The sequence below is a fragment of the Alosa pseudoharengus genome, unplaced genomic scaffold, assembly GCF_046254945.1.
Source record: "Alosa pseudoharengus isolate Yale_2024_CS ecotype anadromous, Long Island Sound unplaced genomic scaffold, YU_APseudo_1.1 YU_APseudo_1.1_scf_24, whole genome shotgun sequence".
Lineage (NCBI taxonomy): Eukaryota > Metazoa > Chordata > Actinopteri > Clupeiformes > Clupeidae > Alosa > Alosa pseudoharengus.
The window spans coordinates 4,867,145-4,889,380 of record NW_027468689.1 but is presented as its reverse complement, the minus strand read 5'-3'; the positions used below and the strand labels follow the sequence as shown (position 1 = coordinate 4,889,380).

Here is a 22,236-nt window from a genome sequence, read left to right as displayed (position 1 = left end):
GACTTTGACTTGATATTCATGACTGAGTCAAATGACATGACACTAGGATTCATGCATTATCGTACTGGATATGTAACCATCCCACCTCTTTGTAACATACACCTCAGGTGGCTTTAAACACCATGTTCTATTCTCTACACCTAACTAACTTATTCATTTATCATGTATACAGACCTTACTGTTCTGTATTGACCCTAGGCAGATGGGTCAGGCCCTTGAGTCGTGGATCTGCTTGAGGTTTCTTCTTATATGTATCTCCAATTCTATGGAGTTTTTCCTCGCCCCTGTTACTCATGGGCCTTTTCTAATTGTTTAACACTCTGTAAAGCGCCATGAGACATGTGTAATGTTTTGGTGCTCTATAAGTGATATTAAATTGAAATTGAAAATTGAAGCCTCCTCCAAGAAACATTATTCACAGTTAGTTCAGACCTTCTGTGGCAGTAGATCCTACTGATTATTTCATATTTGGACATTATTTTCTATTATTGTGCCTTAGTATCTATTCATCGTTGAATTTTTGTTGAATCTAATTAGTGCCAATCGGCCGTTAGATTCGGTCATAGGAAAGTCACAACCATGATATCCTTTAGGCCTATACCTGTGAGTCTGGAAGTAGCAGAATTGTTCAGAGTTAAGCTTTCATAGTTAGTTTTATTAATCTAAGGGTTCCATTAGGGTAAGAACAAGGGAAACCATGTTTCCAACAGCAACAACATATTTAGATACATAACCAAAGGTATACAATTATTCACAACAAATAAAAGCCTTAAGATATACTTGTGCAGGGTTTACATGGCAGTAGGTTACATGTGGTAATTAATCTAAGACAAGTAAGCACAATAGCACAACTGACTAGTTATTTAGTCAACAATATACTTGGTAATGGCAAAGCTAACTACTGTATATTTGGAAAGCAGAGCACCAAACTGTTGAAAAGTGGACAGCCAACTATAAGAACTAGGTTATTTATCTGCCCTTTTTATCTGAGATTACCTATACAAAAACACACAAAAAAGGGTGAAGCCTGCATTGTGTCCCTTTACTGCATAGACTGAAAGACACTCAAGTGTGGATACATGTTGGCACAATTGTGATTGCCTCCCCAAAGAGGTTAGCTGGGAGTTTGTAACCCTTTACTAAGTCCTAAATATGTTATGTGGCCTACAGTATCATGCACTTCCCACAGTTATTAAACCTGTCCCATGTGTTCGGTGGACACTAGATATTAAATTTACATTCAGCTCCTTAACTTCTTTTTGTACTCCTACATCTATGAAGCTTTTTGATCGCCAATAGTGTGAATGTACAAAACAGATATTGAGAAAGCTGCAGAGGCTTGTTCTTCAACACATAACCGCAGAGGATGTAAAGTAGGCTACACTATGGCTGATGAAGTCATGCTAGCTATCCATTCTAAACAGGTTACACTTTATCATTTATTCTAAGCAGGTTACATTTAGTGTGTATACAGTATCAGCAATCTAGTTAAGCTATAAGATAACCTTTTATCAGGCACATGCAAGAAACAAAAACCTCAGTTGATACAAGAAAATCTTAATCTGCTGGTCCAATTAGCCTATGGCTTCATATAATTTCAACATTGGTACTAGAGAACAGTAGGTTTACGGCCCAGTGGAGGCTTTCAAAATCATAAATGTATATGTTCATCTGCAGAATTAATCAATTCAAGGACACGATAACCTGCTGGTAGGTGATTTTTAAGGTCAACTCTTTCATCAATATTGACTACTTTGACAGCACTTTGACAGCAACCTAGCCTGCTTTTTTCTGTACAGCAACTGACCCAACTAATAAGCATTACGCATATCAGCATTTTAAATGTAAATGTGAATTACCATTTAAACAAAGCAATCGTCCATTAGGCTACTATGTGCATGTATATGAGAGGCAGTTGTAGGCTAATTGTATATGTATGTACATGATATAATTCATAATGTTGTTCTTATAGTTCCAAATAAATTAGTAAAGCTTTGTCTCTTGGCTTCTCAGGAATTGTCAAAATGAGTCCTATAGCTCTTGTCAAGGTCACAAACCCATAGCATGAAATGCTCAAAACAGAGATGAAATGGTTTGCTAGTGACGGTCACAAGATTTAGTTAGCTTGTTTGTGATAGCTGTGAAGCTATCACTGCTGGTACTGATGCAACTCTAACTAGCCATTTTGTCAATTTCTTTCTGTTTAAGTTTCTGTTTTTCTGTATTTTTTTCTCTAGAATAAGAGATTCATACGTGAACTAACCACTAATATCAGATATGAGTATTTAAGTGAAGAGCAAATAAAATCATCAGTGGATGAGAGTCATTGGTTATGTATATTGAATCAAGGGGAAAATAGAAACTCATATCCGCTCGTATCAGTTGAGCTGGTCATCTTAGCGCGGGGGTGGATGGCGTGCCTTGGCGTGCAATCTGTCATACGTGTCTTTGGCGCCAGATTTCAAGTCCTGAGTGAGAGAAGGAGATAAAGACACAGGAAAACATAATAGAACATAAACATAAACACATACATAATACACAATGGTAAATAAGAATAATACATTTCATTTAGAAAAGCGCCTTTCAAGGTACCCAAGGGCACTGTACAATAAGGTAGGCATAAGAAGTAGCCATATTATAGCAAGCAATCATGGTTAGATTACACTGACAGTAGGACAGTACATTCAGACATACAGGGACAATGAGAGAACAAGCATACAGGAAGGACATGACACAGGCTGGACATGGATACAAGGGACATAAAATGCAAAGATTCAGAGGAAACATAAAACAGAGGGGATACAGTTAGTACACTGAGCACAAAGTGAAGACCAAGTGTAGAGTATAAGTATACTCTTTTGATCCCATGAGGGAAATTTGGTCTCTGCATTTATCCCAATCCATGAAACACACACACAGTGAGGTGAAGCACAGCACACACTAATCCCGGCGCAGTGAGCTGCCTGCTACAACAGCGGTGCTCGGGGAGCAGTGAGGGGTTAGATGCCTTGCTCAAGGGCACTTCAGCTGTTCCCACTGGTCGGGGCTTGAACCGACAACCCTCCGGTTACAGGTCCGAGGTGCTAACCAGTGGGCCACGGCTGCCCCAGAAGACAACAGATTAAAAACAGGGAAAATAAAAGAGGCAGTACAAGTAGGGGGGGCTACTTGCAGGGGGCTGAGAGGAAAGCTAAGCTAAAATGATGTGTTTTTAACTGAGTTTTAAAAGTGGATATAGTTTTGCTTTGGCGCATCATAAGCGGCAGGGCATTCCACAGCTTAGGACCTGCCAAATTGAAGGCCCTGTCACCCATGGAGCAAGTGGGGACTGCTAAAAGACATGTATCTGTAGAGCGAAGGGTGGGGGATTGCCGGTATGGGGTGAGGAGGTCTGATAGATAGGATGGGGCCAGATTATGTAGGGATTTATAGACAAGGAGAAGGATTTTGTATTGAATGCGTCAGTGGACAGGAAGCCAATGCAACTGCTGGAGGATGGGAGTAATGTGATCCCACGGCCTGGTGCGGGTAAGTAGCCTTGCAGCATTATTTTGGACATACTGCAATCTATTTAGGGTTTCAGCTGGGATGCCGTAAAGTAGAGCGTTGCAGTAGTCTAGCCTAGATGTAATGAATGCATGTATAAGTGTTTCTGCTGCAGATGAGTTGAGGGAGGAGTGGAGTTTGGAGATACTTTTGAGATGGAAGAAAGACGTTCTGGTGATATTTTTGATATGTGAATCGAATGAGAGAGTAGGATCTAGGATTACTCCCAGATTTCAGAGGTGGTAGTGAAATAGCTGGGGATAGATAGCTGCAGATGTTGTAGTTTTTTCAGAATGTTAGGGGTGGAAATGAGAACAGCTTCTTTCTTATCTTGAATGAGTTTGAGGAAATTATGAGTCATCCAGTTGTTAAAGGTGCCATGTGTAAAAATATAAAAAAAATGAGCTACACTCATCAAAAGAATGAGAAGAAATTAGGGCGATGATGTCATTTAAAAAATGACAAGGTATAGTGCTGCAGAGATATCAACCTGAATTAGCATGCTAAATTACTAGCCACAGCCCGACAGGTGTCATAATACCAGTTTCGGCCATGGGAGGCGGTATGCGGGCAACATAACCACCAGCCAAACTGCAATACACGTGTCTCGGTTGTTACTCTAGGGTAGACCAACTCACTTTCTGGAGGTATACTGCCCCCATCTTTTATGGAATGTGGAGTATAAATTAATTTTTTGTCGGACATTACACATGGCACCTTTAATGGCATTTAAGCAGTTGAGCAGGTTGGATAATGATAATGTGTGTAACATAACATAATCATAGGCTGCATGGTGAAAACATTTTGGATTTCTGATTATGCTTGGATCTAGCTCAGGTGTTCCGACTGCTCAGATCTAAAGTTTACTATTGAATGTGTAGAATTTCAGTTTTTACCTGGTACACCTGGTCATCTTTATGACGACGACGCTGTGTAGAGAAACAAACATTACAGTCAGCAGAGATCACTAAGTGCAAAGGCAACAGGAGCTTACTATATGAGTATAATTTATTTCCTATACAATGAAATTAGCAAAGATTAAATATTTCCAATACGGCAGAATTGTATTTTGATACTTGATTGAACTCTGTGTGTTGCATTACATTGTGATGATAGGTGTTATTACATAAGAATAATCATCTTACATCTTTCTTCGCAGTGATTTCTTTGTAAGTATCCTCTGTGGATTTATTCAAGCGCTGTCGATATAAGTAAATTATAAAATCAGTATAAAAGTCAACATTAAACAGTTTCTGTAGGCAATATTGCTTTATTTGACTAAGTGCAAATAATAAAGTGTGATAGGATATTGAAGTCAGCAAAAAAGTTGCATCATACAGTATATACTGTATGTGTTCAGCAGTGTTAAGTACAGTAATAACAGTCTTGTACAAGTTGATAAGATTTACCGCGTATGGATCCTCCTCTTGCTGTCTACGTCCCTAGTATCAAGTAAACAAGGAATGTCAGGAAGTGTCATGCAAGTTCACACTTCAAAAGAGCTAGCTCAATATTCAGTTTACACAGATTAAAATTAACATAAAGTAAAAAAAAGTGGATGTTCTGAGTCCCAGTTCATTAGGCTACTTCAGTTTTCACAATAACGCAAAATCCTGAACGTCACTCAGGTTCCTGTTTTGTAGTTGCCACTGGATACAGAAAACATAACTACATTCAACGAACGCTCTCCTTTAACACCTTCATATATGTAAGAATACTAATTGGTTACATACACCCAATCATATTTTCCTCCTGCTTTTATAAAACAAAATGTAGGCCTACTACAGGGGGACAATTTCTATGAGTTAATGGTCTGTGAAATTTCATAGTGAAACTGTAAACATGGATGACAGTGAACTTTACCAGGCCAACCAGTTCTACATGAAAGCTTATGGTAACTGGTGGTAATTTGGCAGTTTGATTTTTCTAGCCTACAGTAAAATTCAGTGTTAGTTCCTAGTAAGTGTGAACAAATGTTTCACCGTGAAAGTTCGCAGTACAAATCTAAAGGTAAATGTCTACATCTGTAAATGAGTACATCTAAATAAAAAGCTGGGAGTTCTATAGTGAAATCGTTGACCCAGAGTGCCAGACTCCTTGGAGCAACTATAAGTGCCTTGCTTAATGTGCTAGCTGGGAATCGAACTCACGACTTTTCAGACTTTTGCTGGCAAAAAAGACACCTTTTTTGTCAGCAGAGTTTAATTTAAAAAATGATGATAGCATATCAGTGCCTTGAATACTTACGCGGTTAGAGCCACTTTCCACATCACGCCCACTTCCTGAGAGTGCCTTCTCTGAGCCTTGGGCGGTCTTTGGCCTGCCACACTGAGACAACAAACAAACACACAAACAAACAAACAAATAAGTAAAAGAAGACAAAGTACAGCAGGAGAAAATAGAGCACAGCAGTAGAGCTCAACACAACTCAAGTCAAGTCAAGTCAAGTCAAGTCGACTTTATTTCTATAGCACATTTAAAACAACTGAGTTGAACCAAAGTGCTTACAAACAAACATAAAACAATGGCAATGGTACAACAACAATAATAACATAACATGGGGGGAAAATAAATAAATAATTAAAATAATAAACAAATTGGTCAAAAAAAAAAAAAGAATAAAAAGTGTGTGTGTGTGTGTGTGTGGGGGGGGGGGGGGTATTAAGGTAGATTAAAAGCTTTGGAGAAAATGAAAGTCTTTAAGTTAGACTTAAAGCAGTCAATGGTTGGAGAGGACTTAACTCACCCTCTCTTTAACCAAAAGGGCTGTGATCATCACGCCGTAGAACATCAGGAAGCCATCAAGGATGTAACAGAGTTTGGGGTCAAACAGACTCACTGCCCCTATTGGGACAATAGACCAGGATATAGACATCAAATCATCTATGTTTGTTATGAAATACCTTTGTGCTCGAGAGAACAGACTGACATGTTTATCACTGTTAAAACACATTGGGAAGTTTTAAAATGTGACCCTAGCCTTAGTCACCTGTCGTTTTTAAAACCTTGATTTTGTTTTAAAAGAGGCAAAAACATTAAAGATATGGTGGTCAGCTCTACATTTCAGAAACCCCCCAGGAAGAATTGGCTTGCTCAACAGGTGTATGGCAATAGATGTGGGAGATGCGCACATTGTTCAAATACATTTGACACAAAATCTTTTAGTCACCCCCATTCTGGCAAGAAATACGAAATTAAAGATTTTATTAACTGCCTCTCAACTCACGTCATATCTGTTAAAATGTCCTTGTGGACTAATGTACATTGGCCAAACTAAACGCAATTTAAAATTAAGAATTGCGGAACATAAAGCAGCAATCAGAAATGGTAACTTTGATTATGCAATCGCAAGGCATTACAGAGATAAGAGTCATGGACCAGCCCTATAATTCATAGGTATTGAGAGGATCAAACCTCAACCACCAGGAGGTAATTTAATCAAACAACTTTTGCAGAGAGAGGCCTTTTGGATACATGAGCTCAACACAGAAGAACCATACGGTCTGAATGAGGTGCTGGATTTAAGTGTATTCTTGAGATAAGATGTGTATGTAGAGTTTATTTTTGTAAATAGATTATATTTTTGTAAAAAGAGTATATTTTTGTATTGAGTGTATTTTTCTATGTAAATGAATTGTTGGTTGATATGGGTAATGACCGAAATTAAAATCTATTGTATTTTTGAACATGCAATATGTTTTTTGATACAAATATGCTTAAATGACATAGATTGTGTATATGTAGGCCTATATGCAAGCTAAAATATGCAGGATATTGAATTGATGATACTGATTGCATTTTCTGGTGTGTTAGAGTGTGGAGTACTTTCACTGGGTCTGGTGTGGTCATGTGATGATGTTACCACCTGTTTCACATGTGGGTGTCAGATTGACTGTGAACGTGAACCTGATGAAGCAACTTGCGAAACGCGTTGTTCACGCCAAATAAAGTCAGCAAAATATACCCTCCAGTGTGCGATGTATACCACTTTTTGACTTTTCAATAGTTATACTGCACACCATCAGCACCTGGAGTAAGAAGAGCTGTGCACAGGGATTTTGACCTTTGATAGACTGATATGTTTGTTTCCAACCAACTACAAATGAGACCAGTTTTGCATGAACTGCCATTGCTTTTAAACTCTGTACAGTACAGTGACATATGTTAAGGTCAATTACTGACTCTCGCCAGATGAAGGTTATTACTGGGCAGCATGTATTCACAAAAGTACAGTATCTCTGCAAGCAAAGGGGCTGGGGCATCATGTATAGGCAACAACATTCTCAGTCATTAGTTAACATGTTAGTAGGCCATCTGGGTAATTTCACCCATAGGCCTACTTGACATTTCTTCCAGGTGTCTGCACAAGAAGGTGTCTCACATCAACCTGAAACTGAAACTGCACTGTCGGTAGGCTAAGCTCCAGTATCCAAACAAGATACAATAACATCCCTCTTTGAACTTGGCAAGCTCTTTTCCGTCTTAAAGTGATCCACTGTAGGCCTAATTGAGTAAGTTATTTACTTGTTTGCAAGATCATGTGATTTAAATGTTTACTTTTTCAGTGTAGCCTAATAGGCTGTAAAGTAGGCTAACAAAAACATGCCATCTACTTTGGCCTATGTAACACTGTAATGGGGTAAAACTGACATAATCCTAACAGCTGTTTTGAGTTAAAATAAGGCTATACTGTATGTTTAGCCTTTTGAATAACTTGATGATAGAGAAGACAAACCATTTTGGGGAATTATGCATCATCATATGAAATTTGGGACGATGTGACTCAAAAACAATCTCTGGTAGCCTATAAGTGACATCATGCTATGTCTGCCACTCTTAGCTGGTCATGCTTTGGGTGTGGTGTTCTGATGCACACATGCAATGCCTTGGCAGTCTGAAAAGTCCTTAAATTAGTTTCAATTTGGGACCTTGCAGTCGGAACTGCAATTTGTTTGTTTATTTATTCAAAGTCTAAAGACAGTCCAAAGTAGCCTGTGCTATTCAAAGTGTCAGCTTATTGCGCATAGGCCTACTCTTTTTACGTCGTTTTTAATAGCCACTGCATACCCAGGTTTGTTCGTATGTGGTTGCAAAATCTGCGGGATCATTTTATGCAGGCAAACCGCGTACAGAGGCATTATTTATTGTTGAGGTCAGACATGATAATCATTCAAGCCTCTTACATCTTTTATCCATTATTTAGTTTATATAGTATTAAGTATTTTAATATTTTTTTTTATCTTCTACTGTCTCTATTGTACAGTGGAGATTCTTTATATAAATATACTTATATTACTTTTTCTGCTGTTGTGTGCATGTTGTGTGTGATGTCTGTATGCTACTGAGACCTTGAATTTCCCCTTGGGGATCAACAAAGTATCTATCTATCTGTCTACCTGTCTACCTATCATCTTGACTACGCGTGCTGTACACTGATTCAGTGCTGCCAAAGCCCCACTTCTGCCCTCTCTGGTCTCTGGTCCTGCACTGTGCTGTGAGGGGTGAGTGGCCAGCGGCTAGAGCGGCAAAAGCCGATGTGTGCGTCTTTTATAAGTATTTTGATCCCGTGAGGGAAATTTGGTCTCTGTATTTATCCCAATCCGTAAATTAGTGAAACACACTCGGCACACAGTGAACAGAAGCACACACTAATGCAACAACAGCGGCGCTAGGGGAGCAGTGAGGGGTCAGGTGCCTTGCTCAAGGGCACTTCAGCCGTGCCTACTGGTCGTGGTTCAAACCGGCATCCCTCCGGTAACAAGTCCGAAGCCACCAGCTAACCATGCTTTCAATATCATTCTTATCAATATATCATACTTTACAAACTGAAAAAAATTTAAAACACTTATAATCACGAGCCCAAAGACAAACAAAGTAGCCTATCCTTTGTTTTCTTACAGAGGAAAATTAAAAGAGTGAATGGTTTTGAATTAAATGAGTTTAACTGGCAATTCCATGTCCCAACAGTCATACTACACCTTTAATTGAGTGAGAGGTGAGGTAAGCTACATGAGAAGTGTTTGAGTTTAAAATAGCTTTTACAGTGTGTGTGTCATAATGTTTCCATTCATCATATTAAGAATTTCTATTTCAATAAAAAAATGTTTAATGTTAGAAAATTAGGCAATGGCAAACTAGATTAGTAGGCCTACCGTAGGCCTAAACTGAACAAAAATGAGCAGGGGGTAGAATAACAGGGGAACTGTCATGTTAAATTTCCCATCAGATGACCTAATTAACAGAATCCTTTCTGTTCTAGATTTCTAGGTATACACATACATTGTCTAAAAATTAAAAACATAATGGTGCATGTGTAGCCTATCTGTGTGTGTGGCTGTGTGAGTGCATAAATAACATCTGTGTAAAACTACAGACCTCTTATGATTATGAATAAAAAGTGCACTTTGGAGGCAATCGTGATTGATTTTAACGCATTTAGGCTAGTTGTCACCTCTGTGCGTGAGACCTTTTCAGCAGCAAGCACACACTCTTGCACAGAATATGGACCCATGCAAATGAGCGATAGAAAACCGGTTGGTGCAAATGAAAGCTAACAAATAGGCCTACTCCTATTTTTTCCCTGTGAGCGCTCATAGCGTGATAGCCTACGTGTTATCCAGTAGTTTGATAGTTTAATGGATAACATGCCCGCAGGAGTTGAGGAGTTAGCCTACAAATAGCCTACGCATTCCAACGAGCATTTTAATGTCATCATCAAGGCCATAGCCTACTCAATACCAGGTGAATAAACATTTATTTACCTTCACATTTCTTGCTATTTATTTTGCAAAACACAACACTGATATGGGTGTTTAAAATGCCATCAGTCATTGATAATGACTGATAGTTTCGGTTTAGCTCCGTGGTGGAGCAAATTAAATTGTGTAGGCTGTCCTACAAACATCACAGGATCAGAGGATCAACCACAATATCACAGGATCCACAGTCAGATGACAAACGGGAGCATGTTCAGTGAGTGATGATCATCCCTTTTCCTTTCTCATAGGCCTAGCCTACTAGATAAGAGACCTGCATTCCATGCACAATCGCTGCGTTGCAGGTAACAGGTAACGTTAACGATGAACTTGGTATGGGCAGAAAATAGTTATGTTTTTATAAGACACAAATCATTTTACCCATGCCGCAAGTCATTACAACTCAAAGGGGCAAAGTCGAGTCAATAGCATAGCCTACTATATTGTGCACACACTTTACTAAATTGTGCTCTCAATTTACAACAATTAAAATGAGAGCACAATTAAGTAAAATGAGCACTGTTTAGTAAAATGTGTGCACGATTTACTAAATGGAAAACACAAATCTGGATATATACCAAATAAATATCTTGCAATGACCCCTCCAGGGTTCCGTAGTTGGCAACCCTAGTTGCAAGTAATTTCTAATTGTGTCAAGTCGAATCTGAAGTCATCAAAATCGTGACTCGAGTCTGACTCGAGTCCAAGTCATGTGACTCAAGTCCACACTTCTGTTACAGTCTCCATACTAATAATCATAAATAATCAGTAAAAATACAGAATGACACATAATTTCAGGATAATCAAAAAAGTTTTTTTGCATGTTCCTTTGCATTAGGAAGACGCCTGTCAATAATCAAGTCAACATAGGGGGAGAACAGGGTAAGACGAGCCATTTTCTACATTCTTCATCATTCTAATGTGTCGAAGAGGTGTAGTCTTCATACCAAACAAAAATGTTAAGTGTTCTACTACCTCTGTAACCAACAACTCTTTGATAACTTATAAAGGTAAAGAGATATGCTCTTTGCAAAACACTTGGTCTTGTCGCACAACTTACACCTACGTGTGGGGTAGTTTGGGCCAAAACAAAGATTTCAGGTAAAACATTTTTATTTTCTTCAAACAATAATTTCATTTCAAACAGTAGCAAGCACCAACATTTCACATCTGAAAATGTGCCAAGATAGGTTTAGGGATATCACATTTTTGTTGCATGTTTACCTTTAAATTTGCCCATTTAATTCACTTAAATAAGTCAGATTAATATGCTGCCTATCTCTTTAGCTCTTAGTAACATGAAAGAACCATATAGAATAAGTTCACAAAATCAAGGCAAACTTAAAAATCGGACCATCATTTTGAAAGAAAATGCTTCTCACAACAAGCTAAGTATATCATAAATCAGGTTTCTTGGCCAAGTATACTTGAGTATACAAGGAGTTTGGTCTCTGCATTTATCCCATCCGTGAATTAGTGAACACACAGAGCACACAGTGAACACACAGTGAGGTGCAGCACATACTAACCCGGAGCAGTGAGCTGCCTTGCTACAGCGGCGCTCGGGGAGCAGTGAGGGGTTAGGTGCCTTGCTCAAGGGCACTTAAGCCGTTCCTACTGGTCGGGGATCGAACTGGCAACCCTCCGGTTACAAGCCCGAAGCCCTAACCAGTAGGCCACGACAGCCCCAGTAGGCCACAACTGCTAAGGAAACATGCATGATTTTGTTTAGCCCTCACATCATTGCTTATAAGGGCACCAATTGAGGTGTAATACATCTGAATGTTTTCTTCTATTCATGTTTTTTCTAAATTACTCTGGACATGAATGGAATCCACTTGGAGAGCAAAAAATCATATTTTTACACATGTATTTTTTACCACATTATCCACGAAGTGAATAGAGTCTGGAAACGTTTGCAACACTTGCATTTGCGACGGGCACTAACTTTGAAATCATTGGTCCAGCCTTACTAATCACATTGATCAGAGATTCCTCCTTATGTTACTTCCTAACATACTGACAAACTTACAAACTGTCAGTAAACAGCAGTCAGGAAACAAAAACCTTTGCTGTAAATAAATGTCTGCATTTTTCCAATTGTCTTTTTTACGTTTGCAGGTGTTGCTGCTTCTGTTTATCAAAATTAGTTTTGGTTTCGTCTTCCCCTCTGATCTTTTCTTGTCTGAGGGAAACGGTTATGGTGTTCCAGACTAGATCTCCCTGAAAGAAGATCTAGGAGGTGGAGGGGGCCAGGCTACATGTGAGGTACCTTTCCACAGATTGTAAGGAATGATTTCCTATTCCTTAAAATGCTGTCACATGATACAATTTGTTTACGGTTTTCTAGAAAAAATGCTCAACTTACCCCATATGCTCAACTTACCCCATTCTCCCCTACACTCTGCTGGATTGACTGTATACAATGTAATGTGATCCATTTTGAACCATATCATCGAAGTGAAGCAAATGCTTAAGTGCTCTCCAATCAAAACATTTGTTACTGTAGATGTTCTTCTGTCTTATCTAAATGACTAAATTCAGATGTAACTATTTTTTATCCTGCAGAGCTGCATTCACATTGCTGTTACCACAGTGGCTTTTAGTGTGTAAGTGTGCTGTCATCTGTATACCTCCCTGTCAGCTCAACTTAGTGACACCCTTTCTTTGTGTCATTCCATCAGGCCATGCCAACCAGCATCACCTCCTAATAACAAGCATCACCTCTATCTGAGATAGTCTTCCACAGATTGACTAATACAAGGCCCTGTTTTTTTACATACTCCTGAACTTGTTGCTTAGTACTGTCCACCTATACCGAAACCACTAACCTCAGGGTCTGTGTGCATCTTTATATCAGGCTATCCACACCGTATGGTGATCCCCTGGGGGGCTCACCCAGCATCTGAGGGGACTTGTCTTTTTAATGGGAAAAAGCAGTTAAGTAAGGGATAATGGATGACACAATGTTTGGTTATCAAGAAAAATAGTGCATGTTTGAGGTGGTAATGTGGCCCCGATGCGCAGCAGAGTATCTTACACCTCATAAGCGCATTCTTTTTCTTATAACCGAACACCGTAGTGTCCATTATTCTGCTTATACCACTTGCGTTGTGTCAATTTGCTGATAGAATTTTCCCTTTTTAATCGCTAAAACTGTCTTGTTTGTAGAACTACTTCCTTCTGCCAACTATCAACTAATTTCTCAACTTGTAGGACAAACTGAACCTTAGCTTAGTAAAATTGCTGTTTTACTATACTGCCATGTAACTTAGCTAAAAAAATCACCTCAGTCATATGCTACAATGTTGCTATGCTCTGAAAGGCAACGTGACAGTTCATTTAAACTTCATGACTCTGCAAATTAATGTACAAGTGTACATGTACAAGATACGGCCAAAAAACTGGAGCTCCTTCATAAGTGTGCAATTAACAGAAAAATAATTGATGTTCTAAACACTGAATCACAATAGGAAATTCAACCAAGCAGTGGTATAATGTGTGTTATTTATTTATTTTCACTGTTTGTGTTCAGTGGTTGTCTGTTTCTCATAAATAGTCTGCTGCTGTAACGTTAGACTTTCCTTTCGTGGTATTCATATGTTAATCATCAATCACATTTCTAATAAAATATATATATATATATATATTTTTATTTTATTTTAAATAAAGACACTGTATAATAGCCTAATTGCAATAAAGCTCTTTACAACTTTGATTACACTAGTTGTTGATGCTGTCAGTATAAAGAGGCATTGCAAGTAGAAACAAGCATTGCAAATGTCACAACTAAATAGGCTACTGAATACTAAATACATATCAAGTCTGTGCTGTGACAGGCTTTCTTATGTCTCACTTGCAAACCACCTGCATGCTCTTCTAAAAACGATGCGACTCAAACAGCTAAACCACAAGCACACTGATGTGATGAAGGTGATATGGGGCACAGGAAACTCAACTCTGTGGCCTATAAATGTAGCTGAAACCTCACTGTGTACATCACAGAGGCATACAACAATCTCAAACTAATTTGAATAAAACCATCGTTTATTCAATTTGGTGATTTTGATGCAGTCAAAATTATGAAGACAAAGTGCTCAGATTCTAATAGGAGAGTTTTATTTTCAAAAGAGGGTTTTTTAAAGTGTACATCTTTCGATAGAAGACATATCTGAAGATGCTACAAACAGTAAACATGTAAACAAACCTATTTACTACCAATCAGAAATGTCAGACAAATTAACACAAAGGGATTTCAGCGTCTAATTCTAATAATAGTTCCACTGCATATGCACAGGGCAGAGACATGCAACACAAAACTACCTGAATATAGGGGTCATAATTGTGGTGCAAACAGACACCCTTTAATGTGCTTCCATCTTTGTCACATATGACAAAATGTAATATCGTTTTGGGTAATCCAAAGTGTTCTCTGTTCTTAATGCACCCATGAGAAATTACTGGTGAAATAAGACTAGTGACACTAATCACTGTTGTTATGCCTCACTAAAACATGATAAACTGTAAGAAATATTTAATATGAAGTAGAAGACAAAGGTTTATTTGAATTTGGAACATTTTTTTTTGAAACACTGGAACTTTACTGGATGTTGTCAGATTTTATGCCAGACATTTAACATCTTTTGAAGGGGGAAGCAAACGCACGCTGATGGTAGGAATTTTCTTGAGGTGCTGGTCACGGGATACTTAATGTGTTGAACAAAGGGAGACTTGAGAAGACTTGAGAAAGGCCGAAACATTGTTTGTATTAAACTACTGGCATATGAGCTTCTAGAGTGTAGAGTGTCTCCCTTTGTTCAAGACATTTAACATCTAACATCTATTGCTGTTGAAGCTCAAAAAAATAGCATCGGGATGAAATGGTATGAAGTGTAAGAGTAAAATAATATTTTCTCACCATAACATGTTTTGGGTTTGTCTGAAAGTATTTCCCCGTAAAGTTTACAAGAAGCTGATTAAGACTGTCTGCTAGTTTTCCACTGTAGTCATCTGCCTGTGACGTCAAAAGATATTCTCTACAAATAAAATAACAAATTCCTTTGCTTTCCGGGAAACCTTTAGGCTTACATGTTCTTTCGTTATGACTTGTTAATTTATTAATTTACATTTCTTCATTTGACAGTTGTCATTTACTTAGTAGACATATTTGTAGACATTGAAGTTACAAAGTTTTAAACTTTGTTACATAATTGTATTAGCTTAGCTATCAACTATTGTATTAAATGTTGGGCCTAAATTGTTGATGCTGTCGACGTTAACTTTGATTCATAGTTTTTACAAAACAAATACTGGAAAATAGTGTACTGCTGACCACACCATGTGTGTGTTCATTTTCCTGCATTGTCAACTGCAGCTCAGCGGAAAAATAAACATCTTGCTCATATCAGTTAAGTGTAAAGCTATGTTCCCCTCCCCCAAACACACACACACACACATACACATGCACACCCTGCACATACACACACACACACATGCACAACCCTGGCGCGCACACACACACACACACACAACCACATGCACACAGACATACACACACAACCACATACATGCACGCACGCACGCGCACGCACACGCACACACACACACACACACACACACACACACACACACACACACACACGCACACACACACACATTTCCCCTTGCACTTCCTCCATCACACACTACCTAGACGACACCTAATACACACTGCACACCCTGTCGGTGCTTCACATTTCCCAGATAACGACAAGCTATCTGTTTGAAATCTTACTTGCTGCATATCCAAGTGAAAAAGAAATGCTACATATCAAATGTTGAGAAACACTGTGCTGTGCATCGGATGGTTCCACTGATAGGTGTAGTTGTATAGTTGTGCTATGCTTCATGGAAAGGAAATACTTGTTGTGTAATATAAAAGTTACATGACAGAGTTAAAAGTCTTTCTTGCTTGCTATATATGCTATTTACACACATCACTGACATAATGGGCCATAAAAAGAACACAGACACATGTATGATTTGATTAATAAAATAAGAGATTTGCAGGAGTCTATAAACACCAATACTGGTTACATTTCTATATTTCCTACATTTTTATATTCTATAATAGAGCAATTCCACGGAAAATGGACTTTTTGTCACATCCATAACGCCAGTAAAATGCCTTGGCATTTGTATGATGTGAATGATAATTCATTTTTTGTGCATTTTTCCTCATGCACATTCTTCAGCCAAAAATGGCAAATGCTCAAATTTCATGTAATCATTCACATCATACCATACCATCACATTTTAACATTTTATTGGTGTTATGGATGTTACAAAAAAACGTAATTTTCCACGGAATTGCCCAATACCTTTTTGAAACGTTTTGTTGAAATGTTTGTTAAACTAGCCTTGTTATCATAGACTATAGAGTTTGCAGTGTCATTTGTCCCATGAGCAAAGTTCCTTCATAATTACATGTTCTCATAGGTGCACTGAGGATTGTGAGACCTTGGCTTGAGTAAATTAAGAGGAAAGATTTAATTAATCCATAGCCTGTATTAAGTTTTTACCCCCATTCTGATTCTCAAATACAAACCAAGCAGTTTAGGCATGTGAATTTATACTCATTCCAATTCCAAACCAACCTTAGGCTATATTGTTTTCTTATAATGTTGAAATATTCATGAGAAATGAAACATGTATGTGCGTGTATTCAATCTATCTATTTGTCTACCGTGTATTGATAAGTTCATCTACTTTTATGTCAAAGGGTTATTTAAATTGGATACAGATGTAATTCATATTTGCATATATACAACAGCACAATTGATTTTTGTTTTAACTACACTTTTGTATATTTTGATCACAGATTGTTCTTCATTACCTCAAATTAATGCACAATAAAACTGGATAGTGATAGAGCAAACAGACATGCAGGCCTTGCCGCACACCTTACTCGCATCCTGCCTGAACATACACTGCGCCTGCCACACCTACCCCATTTCTTTGCAAAATGAAGACCGTGCTTTAAAATGGATGAATGTAAAGATAAAAAATGACTGAATGTCACTGTCCGAAAGGTCACTTTTGAAGTCAACTGAAGTTGACTCTACATCATAAATGTAAAAATATACTGCTTGCGTTAAAACCTGTCGGCGAGAGGAGAGAACCCAAGATGGCAGCTGTACATGAGCTACGGATTCTTAAACCTCCCGTTCACTAAGCTTTGGCCCTCACCAGATCTGACCATTCTGCATGACAGTGGCTCTACTTCAAAGAGTCCATCTGAGCTGATCTGAGGCTTTATGAGACTAAAGGAAATATAGTGAGTGACCACCAGGATATGTTAATGTTCTCACCTGCAGAAGGGATCGTCAAGACCATGAGAAGACCAGAAACGGTTGTTTGCCAGGCCATATCGGCTTCCTAAATTGGGATTCTCGAGGTACTTTCTCTTCAAAATTCTTCTTCTTCTTTGCTATTCTTTCTTTTACTGATTTGGTTTCTTACTAGAGCTAGTAGCCTACTGTTCGTTGCACACCCTCCAGAAACGTCTGTAACACGGTGACTCGTAGTCAAGTAAGGAAGTCACATAGTTGCGAGAAGTTTTCTGCTGTTGCTCTCAGTCTTACTCACAGGAAGTGGGTCGACCACACTCCACCTGGTGACACATGTGCTCCACCTACAGATGTGAGCTCTTAGCCCTTTAGTGTTACCAGAACCGACTGCTTCAGCCACCTGCAGCTCTTACACATTATCCTTCAACATAGACACATATGCACACATACAGTACAGTACATAACATCTATCCTTCAACACAGACACATATGCACACATACAGTACAGTACATAACATCTATCCTTCAACACAGACACATATGCACACATACAGTACATATCCTGAGGATGACTTACTATATTTCCTTTATGTGCATGATACTGTATGTGTCTCCCTCATAGTGGTATGGTATTTAATGCTTTTTTTTTTTACTTCTGGCTGGATGTCAACTGCATTTCATTGGCTCTGTAGCTGTACTCTGCTAAATGACAATAAAGTTGAATCTAATCGAATCTAATAACTCCCTTGTAAGAGTAGCATTCATTTTATCCCAAGTGAAGGTTATGATCATAGATATTGTTATTTGTTTTCTGAAGGAGGACAAATGTTATGATGTGCCTGTGTGACCTCACTGGAGGCCCTCCCATGTATGTATGCTGAATACACACATCACAGGCTTGTTTTATAGCCTGAACTCCACATGTGAAACTCTCATGTAAAGGCAATCTGTGTGAAACTCTCATGTAAAGGCAATCTTCGTCAACTCTCATGTAAAGGCAATCTGCGTCATGTTCCATTAGGGGTGAAGAAATGCAAAAACAAAAGAGAATGCCTGCAAACCCGAGTAGCAGTTGGGGGCAGCCATGGTCTACTGGTTAGCGCTTCGGACTTGGAACCGGAGGGTTGCTGGTTCGAACCCCGACCAGTAGGCACGGCTGAAGTGCCCTTGAGCAAGGCACCTAACCCCTCACTGCTCCCCGAGCGCCGCTGTTGTTGCAGGCAGCTCACTGCGCCGGGATTAGTGTGTGCTTCACCTCACTGTGTGCTAAGTGTGTTTCACTAATTCACGGATTGGGATAAATGCAGAGACCAAATTTCCCTCACAGGATCAAAAGAGTATATATACTTATACTTAGCTCCCAGAGTTTAATTAAAAAAAGAAAAAATGAACATTTTGACCCATTTTGTCTTTTAATTAAACTCTGGGAGCTATTCCCCTGTATAGGGCATCCTGATATTATAAATATAGGTGGAATGCAAGCACTCTGCCAGGTTAAGAATTGCTACACATTAATGAACTGATTTATGCTTCTATTTGAGCCCTGCAATGTGTCAACGAGCAATTATTAAAATCACCACCTGGGTCACACTGTGTGGTTTCAGCACACAGTATTAGATCAATTATTGTTTACATGGTTGTAAAGTACTCAATTTCCAACATAACCCATAATGCCATCATAACCCATAATTAGCTCCCATAGTTTAATTTAACAAAAGGAAACAGGTACTTTTTAGTTGTAGCATTTAATGACGGGGTGGGATTAAACAAGTGTTCACTTCTTCCCATTCCCTTTTAAATGTGTTTAAAAGGAGATTATTTTATTTTTTCTGCCAATTGATGGCATGTGTTTATAACTGGGGCATTTGAAATAAATAAAAATTAAATTCAATGTAAACTAGAAGTACACATCCACACACTCACTTACATTCAGATGTTGGAGTTGCAGTATGGAGGATGGAGTAGGAGATGGAGAGAAATTGACAAGTGTGATTTATTTTTTGCGGAGAGAATGTGCAGGACTGAGCGGCAGTCATATTTTGAAGTTTGAATATGCAGACAGTCTTGGTTCATCGTTATAGATATTGATATTACATAGATCATATTTGGTGGCAACGGTGGTAGCGTACAGTAGTGGCTAAGGAGTTGGGCTAGTGTGCAGTAGCCTGAAAAGTTGTGGGTTCAATTCCCGGATTCCACCTTTGTGCCCTTGACCAAGGAACTTAACCCTGAGTTTCTCCGGGGAGAAAGGCCCAGGTAGAAGAATTGATATATGTCAGTCGCTTTGGATAAAATCATTTTCTAAATGAATAAATATAAAAAACATTTGACAAACACATTAAGATACCCAACAAATCATGTTGTGCTATTCACTGACTAAAACCCTTCACACTCTGACCCTTAACACAGTATGAGGGGGCACAAGAAGACTGACAGCAGTTGGCTGTTAGGCACCAGTCTGCTTGGTAAACCTGGCTGATAGAGAAGCTGTTTGTGGCACTATAGATCAAAGCAGAAAGGTTTGAATGGAGTAAGAATGCAAAAAAAAACAGCCCAATTCACCTGAACCACGACTCCCAGCAAATTTTACCCGTTTCATGTAGATTGGGTCTAAAAAGAACATAATATATTAATCAATTACAGTAAGCTGCAGTAACAATGGTCTGATGCTAGCCTGGTTAAGGAAAGGGTTGACTTGTCATGTGGACAATAAGAAATAAATATGTTTTATGAATGTATGCTTCTTCATCTATACCACTCACTATACATTTTTTCGTGAACTACTGTCCGGCCTACCCTCTTTTTGGGGGGTTCTGTGCGGCAGGTGGGTGACGGTTCAAAACGAAAAACAATGGTTCCCTGTCATCCTTGTGGGGCTACATGTCCACCAAGTTTCGTGCAGCCCAGTCTTTCAGTTTCCCGGGAATCGTTCACAAAATGACTGAAGGAAAAAAAATTCCAGAAAAAACCCTCTGACTAAACCAAACGCATTCTTGCATGCACTCATTTGCACGCATTTGTTATTCAGTACATTTAGTCTTTTCAGTTTTTTCTGATACCAGAAAAATGAGACATAAATGGAACAGACATAGCAAAAATGTTCATTTTGAGCACTGTATTTTGCATTTTGTTGTCCAGTGTGTAATGATTGATTGAAATCACACAGGGATTTGACGACAGGATGTGTTGTTTGTTGTGTTGATGTGGGTCTTTTGCTGCATGTTTTAAGTGTTTTGAGAGAGTAACAGCCTTTTGCAAGCAAAATGTGTCCTTTTGGCCAGAGTGCTTTTGTTCAGACACTGTTGTTAACTGTTTTGAGAGCGTGATGTCAGAGTTGACACAAGCATCAAAACGAACGAAAAACTGTAATTACCATCATCCCTAAGGGCTCCTCCCGAACATTGTTTAGAGAGCAAAGTTGGTGCGTCACTCAAGAATATCTGATAGTTCACTGTTAGGAGGAAGCCTGCACTTACTGGTTTTAGGATCATCTCCTCAATTTCAGCTTCTGTAAGCTCATCCAGTGTTAACTTCCATTCTCAGACCAGCTACAACATTGTCTGTCAAGTTCAAATAAGAACAATCATGTAAGTTGTGTATTGGAGGGAGAGATAGATAGAGCTGTCTGGAAACCATGTGCAAATTTGTCTTTTTCACTGACATGGAATCCAAGCCAGTATTTATATCATATTCATAAACACACACACACACACACACACACACACACACACACACACACACACACACACACACACACACACACACACACACACAAAATAAGAGAGAACAGAGGGAGTACCTTTGTCAGAATAAATCTGTGTTGTACAATCCATACTTGAAATGCTGACTATGGATACTCAACCCAAACAAATAAAATAAAGAAATGCTACTGGGTTAGGCAGCTTGGCAGTTTTGACATCAGAACCTGTAGTGCATGTACAACATGAAATGGACATTACCTGTGTAACAGAAGAAAGGAAGAGATGTAGCACAATCCTCATCACTCCATTGGCCCGAGTCACTGAATGACATTGCAGTGCAGTGTTGGTCTGAATGTAAATTATCAGGTTGGCCCGATTTCCAGTGTCTGAAAGAGGAGTCGGTTCCGTCTGACCATGTTCTGGTTCTGTACAGGCCGATATATACAGAAATGCCATTTGCAGCAACACGGATTAAAAATCAGAACAAAAACAATGGGAGTCCCGTATCTTCGCTGTATGGACCCCTAATTATTAATTAGCTTCTGGTGGCCATCTTGGAAATGACCCCTTTACTGGGGTCAGATTTTACTAGATTTTTTATATGTTATCTAAAGGTATCGTAATGAGTTGAAAAACCTTTTGTATCCATTTTCTTGAGATTAGGTGTTTTTTCCATATATTGACCCGCCTAGATAGTCTTTAGAATGTTTAGAAAACCAACTTCCAGCTCCAACTTTTGGACATGTCAAATTCAAACTCCATCCAACAAACACCATCAGACACAGACTGGTGGCACACACTGACCTACCTATTGGTGTTTGTTGGCGTTTTTTGCCGTTTTTGCGTTTTGGGGCAACGTACAGTACAAGCACCTTAACAGCAGAAAGAACAAACAAGCGTGCAGGT

The 22,236-nt window shown here is 38.8% G+C and overlaps 1 protein-coding gene across 1 annotated transcript; it reads right to left on the bottom strand.

The window, feature by feature from the left end:
- Nucleotides 1-634: 634 nt before the first annotated feature.
- Nucleotides 635-17,892, bottom strand: cd247 (CD247 molecule). The gene is made up of 7 exons (XM_076302899.1): nucleotides 17,651-17,892; nucleotides 6,293-6,390; nucleotides 5,794-5,874; nucleotides 4,956-4,988; nucleotides 4,692-4,745; nucleotides 4,443-4,475; nucleotides 635-2,468 (listed from the first exon to the last, which is right to left on the bottom strand). Exons 1-7 carry the CDS (start codon nucleotides 17,706-17,708, stop codon nucleotides 2,397-2,399), a joined length of 429 nt encoding a protein of 142 aa, XP_076159014.1. The 5' UTR covers nucleotides 17,709-17,892; the 3' UTR covers nucleotides 635-2,396.
- Between the last annotated feature and the right edge of the window lie 4,344 nt (nucleotides 17,893-22,236).

Coding starts and splice junctions, on each gene's coding strand:
- cd247 (XM_076302899.1), bottom strand. CDS start 17,708: ATGGCCTGGCAAACAACCGTTTCTGGTCTTCTCATGGTCTTGACGATC. Junction 6,391..17,650: donor CTTGACGATCCCTTCTGCAG/GTGAGAACATTA, acceptor TTGTCCCAATAG/GGGCAGTGAGTCTGTTTGAC. Junction 5,875..6,292: donor CCCTTTTGGTTAAAGAGAGG/GTGAGTTAAGTC, acceptor TTGTTGTCTCAG/TGTGGCAGGCCAAAGACCGC.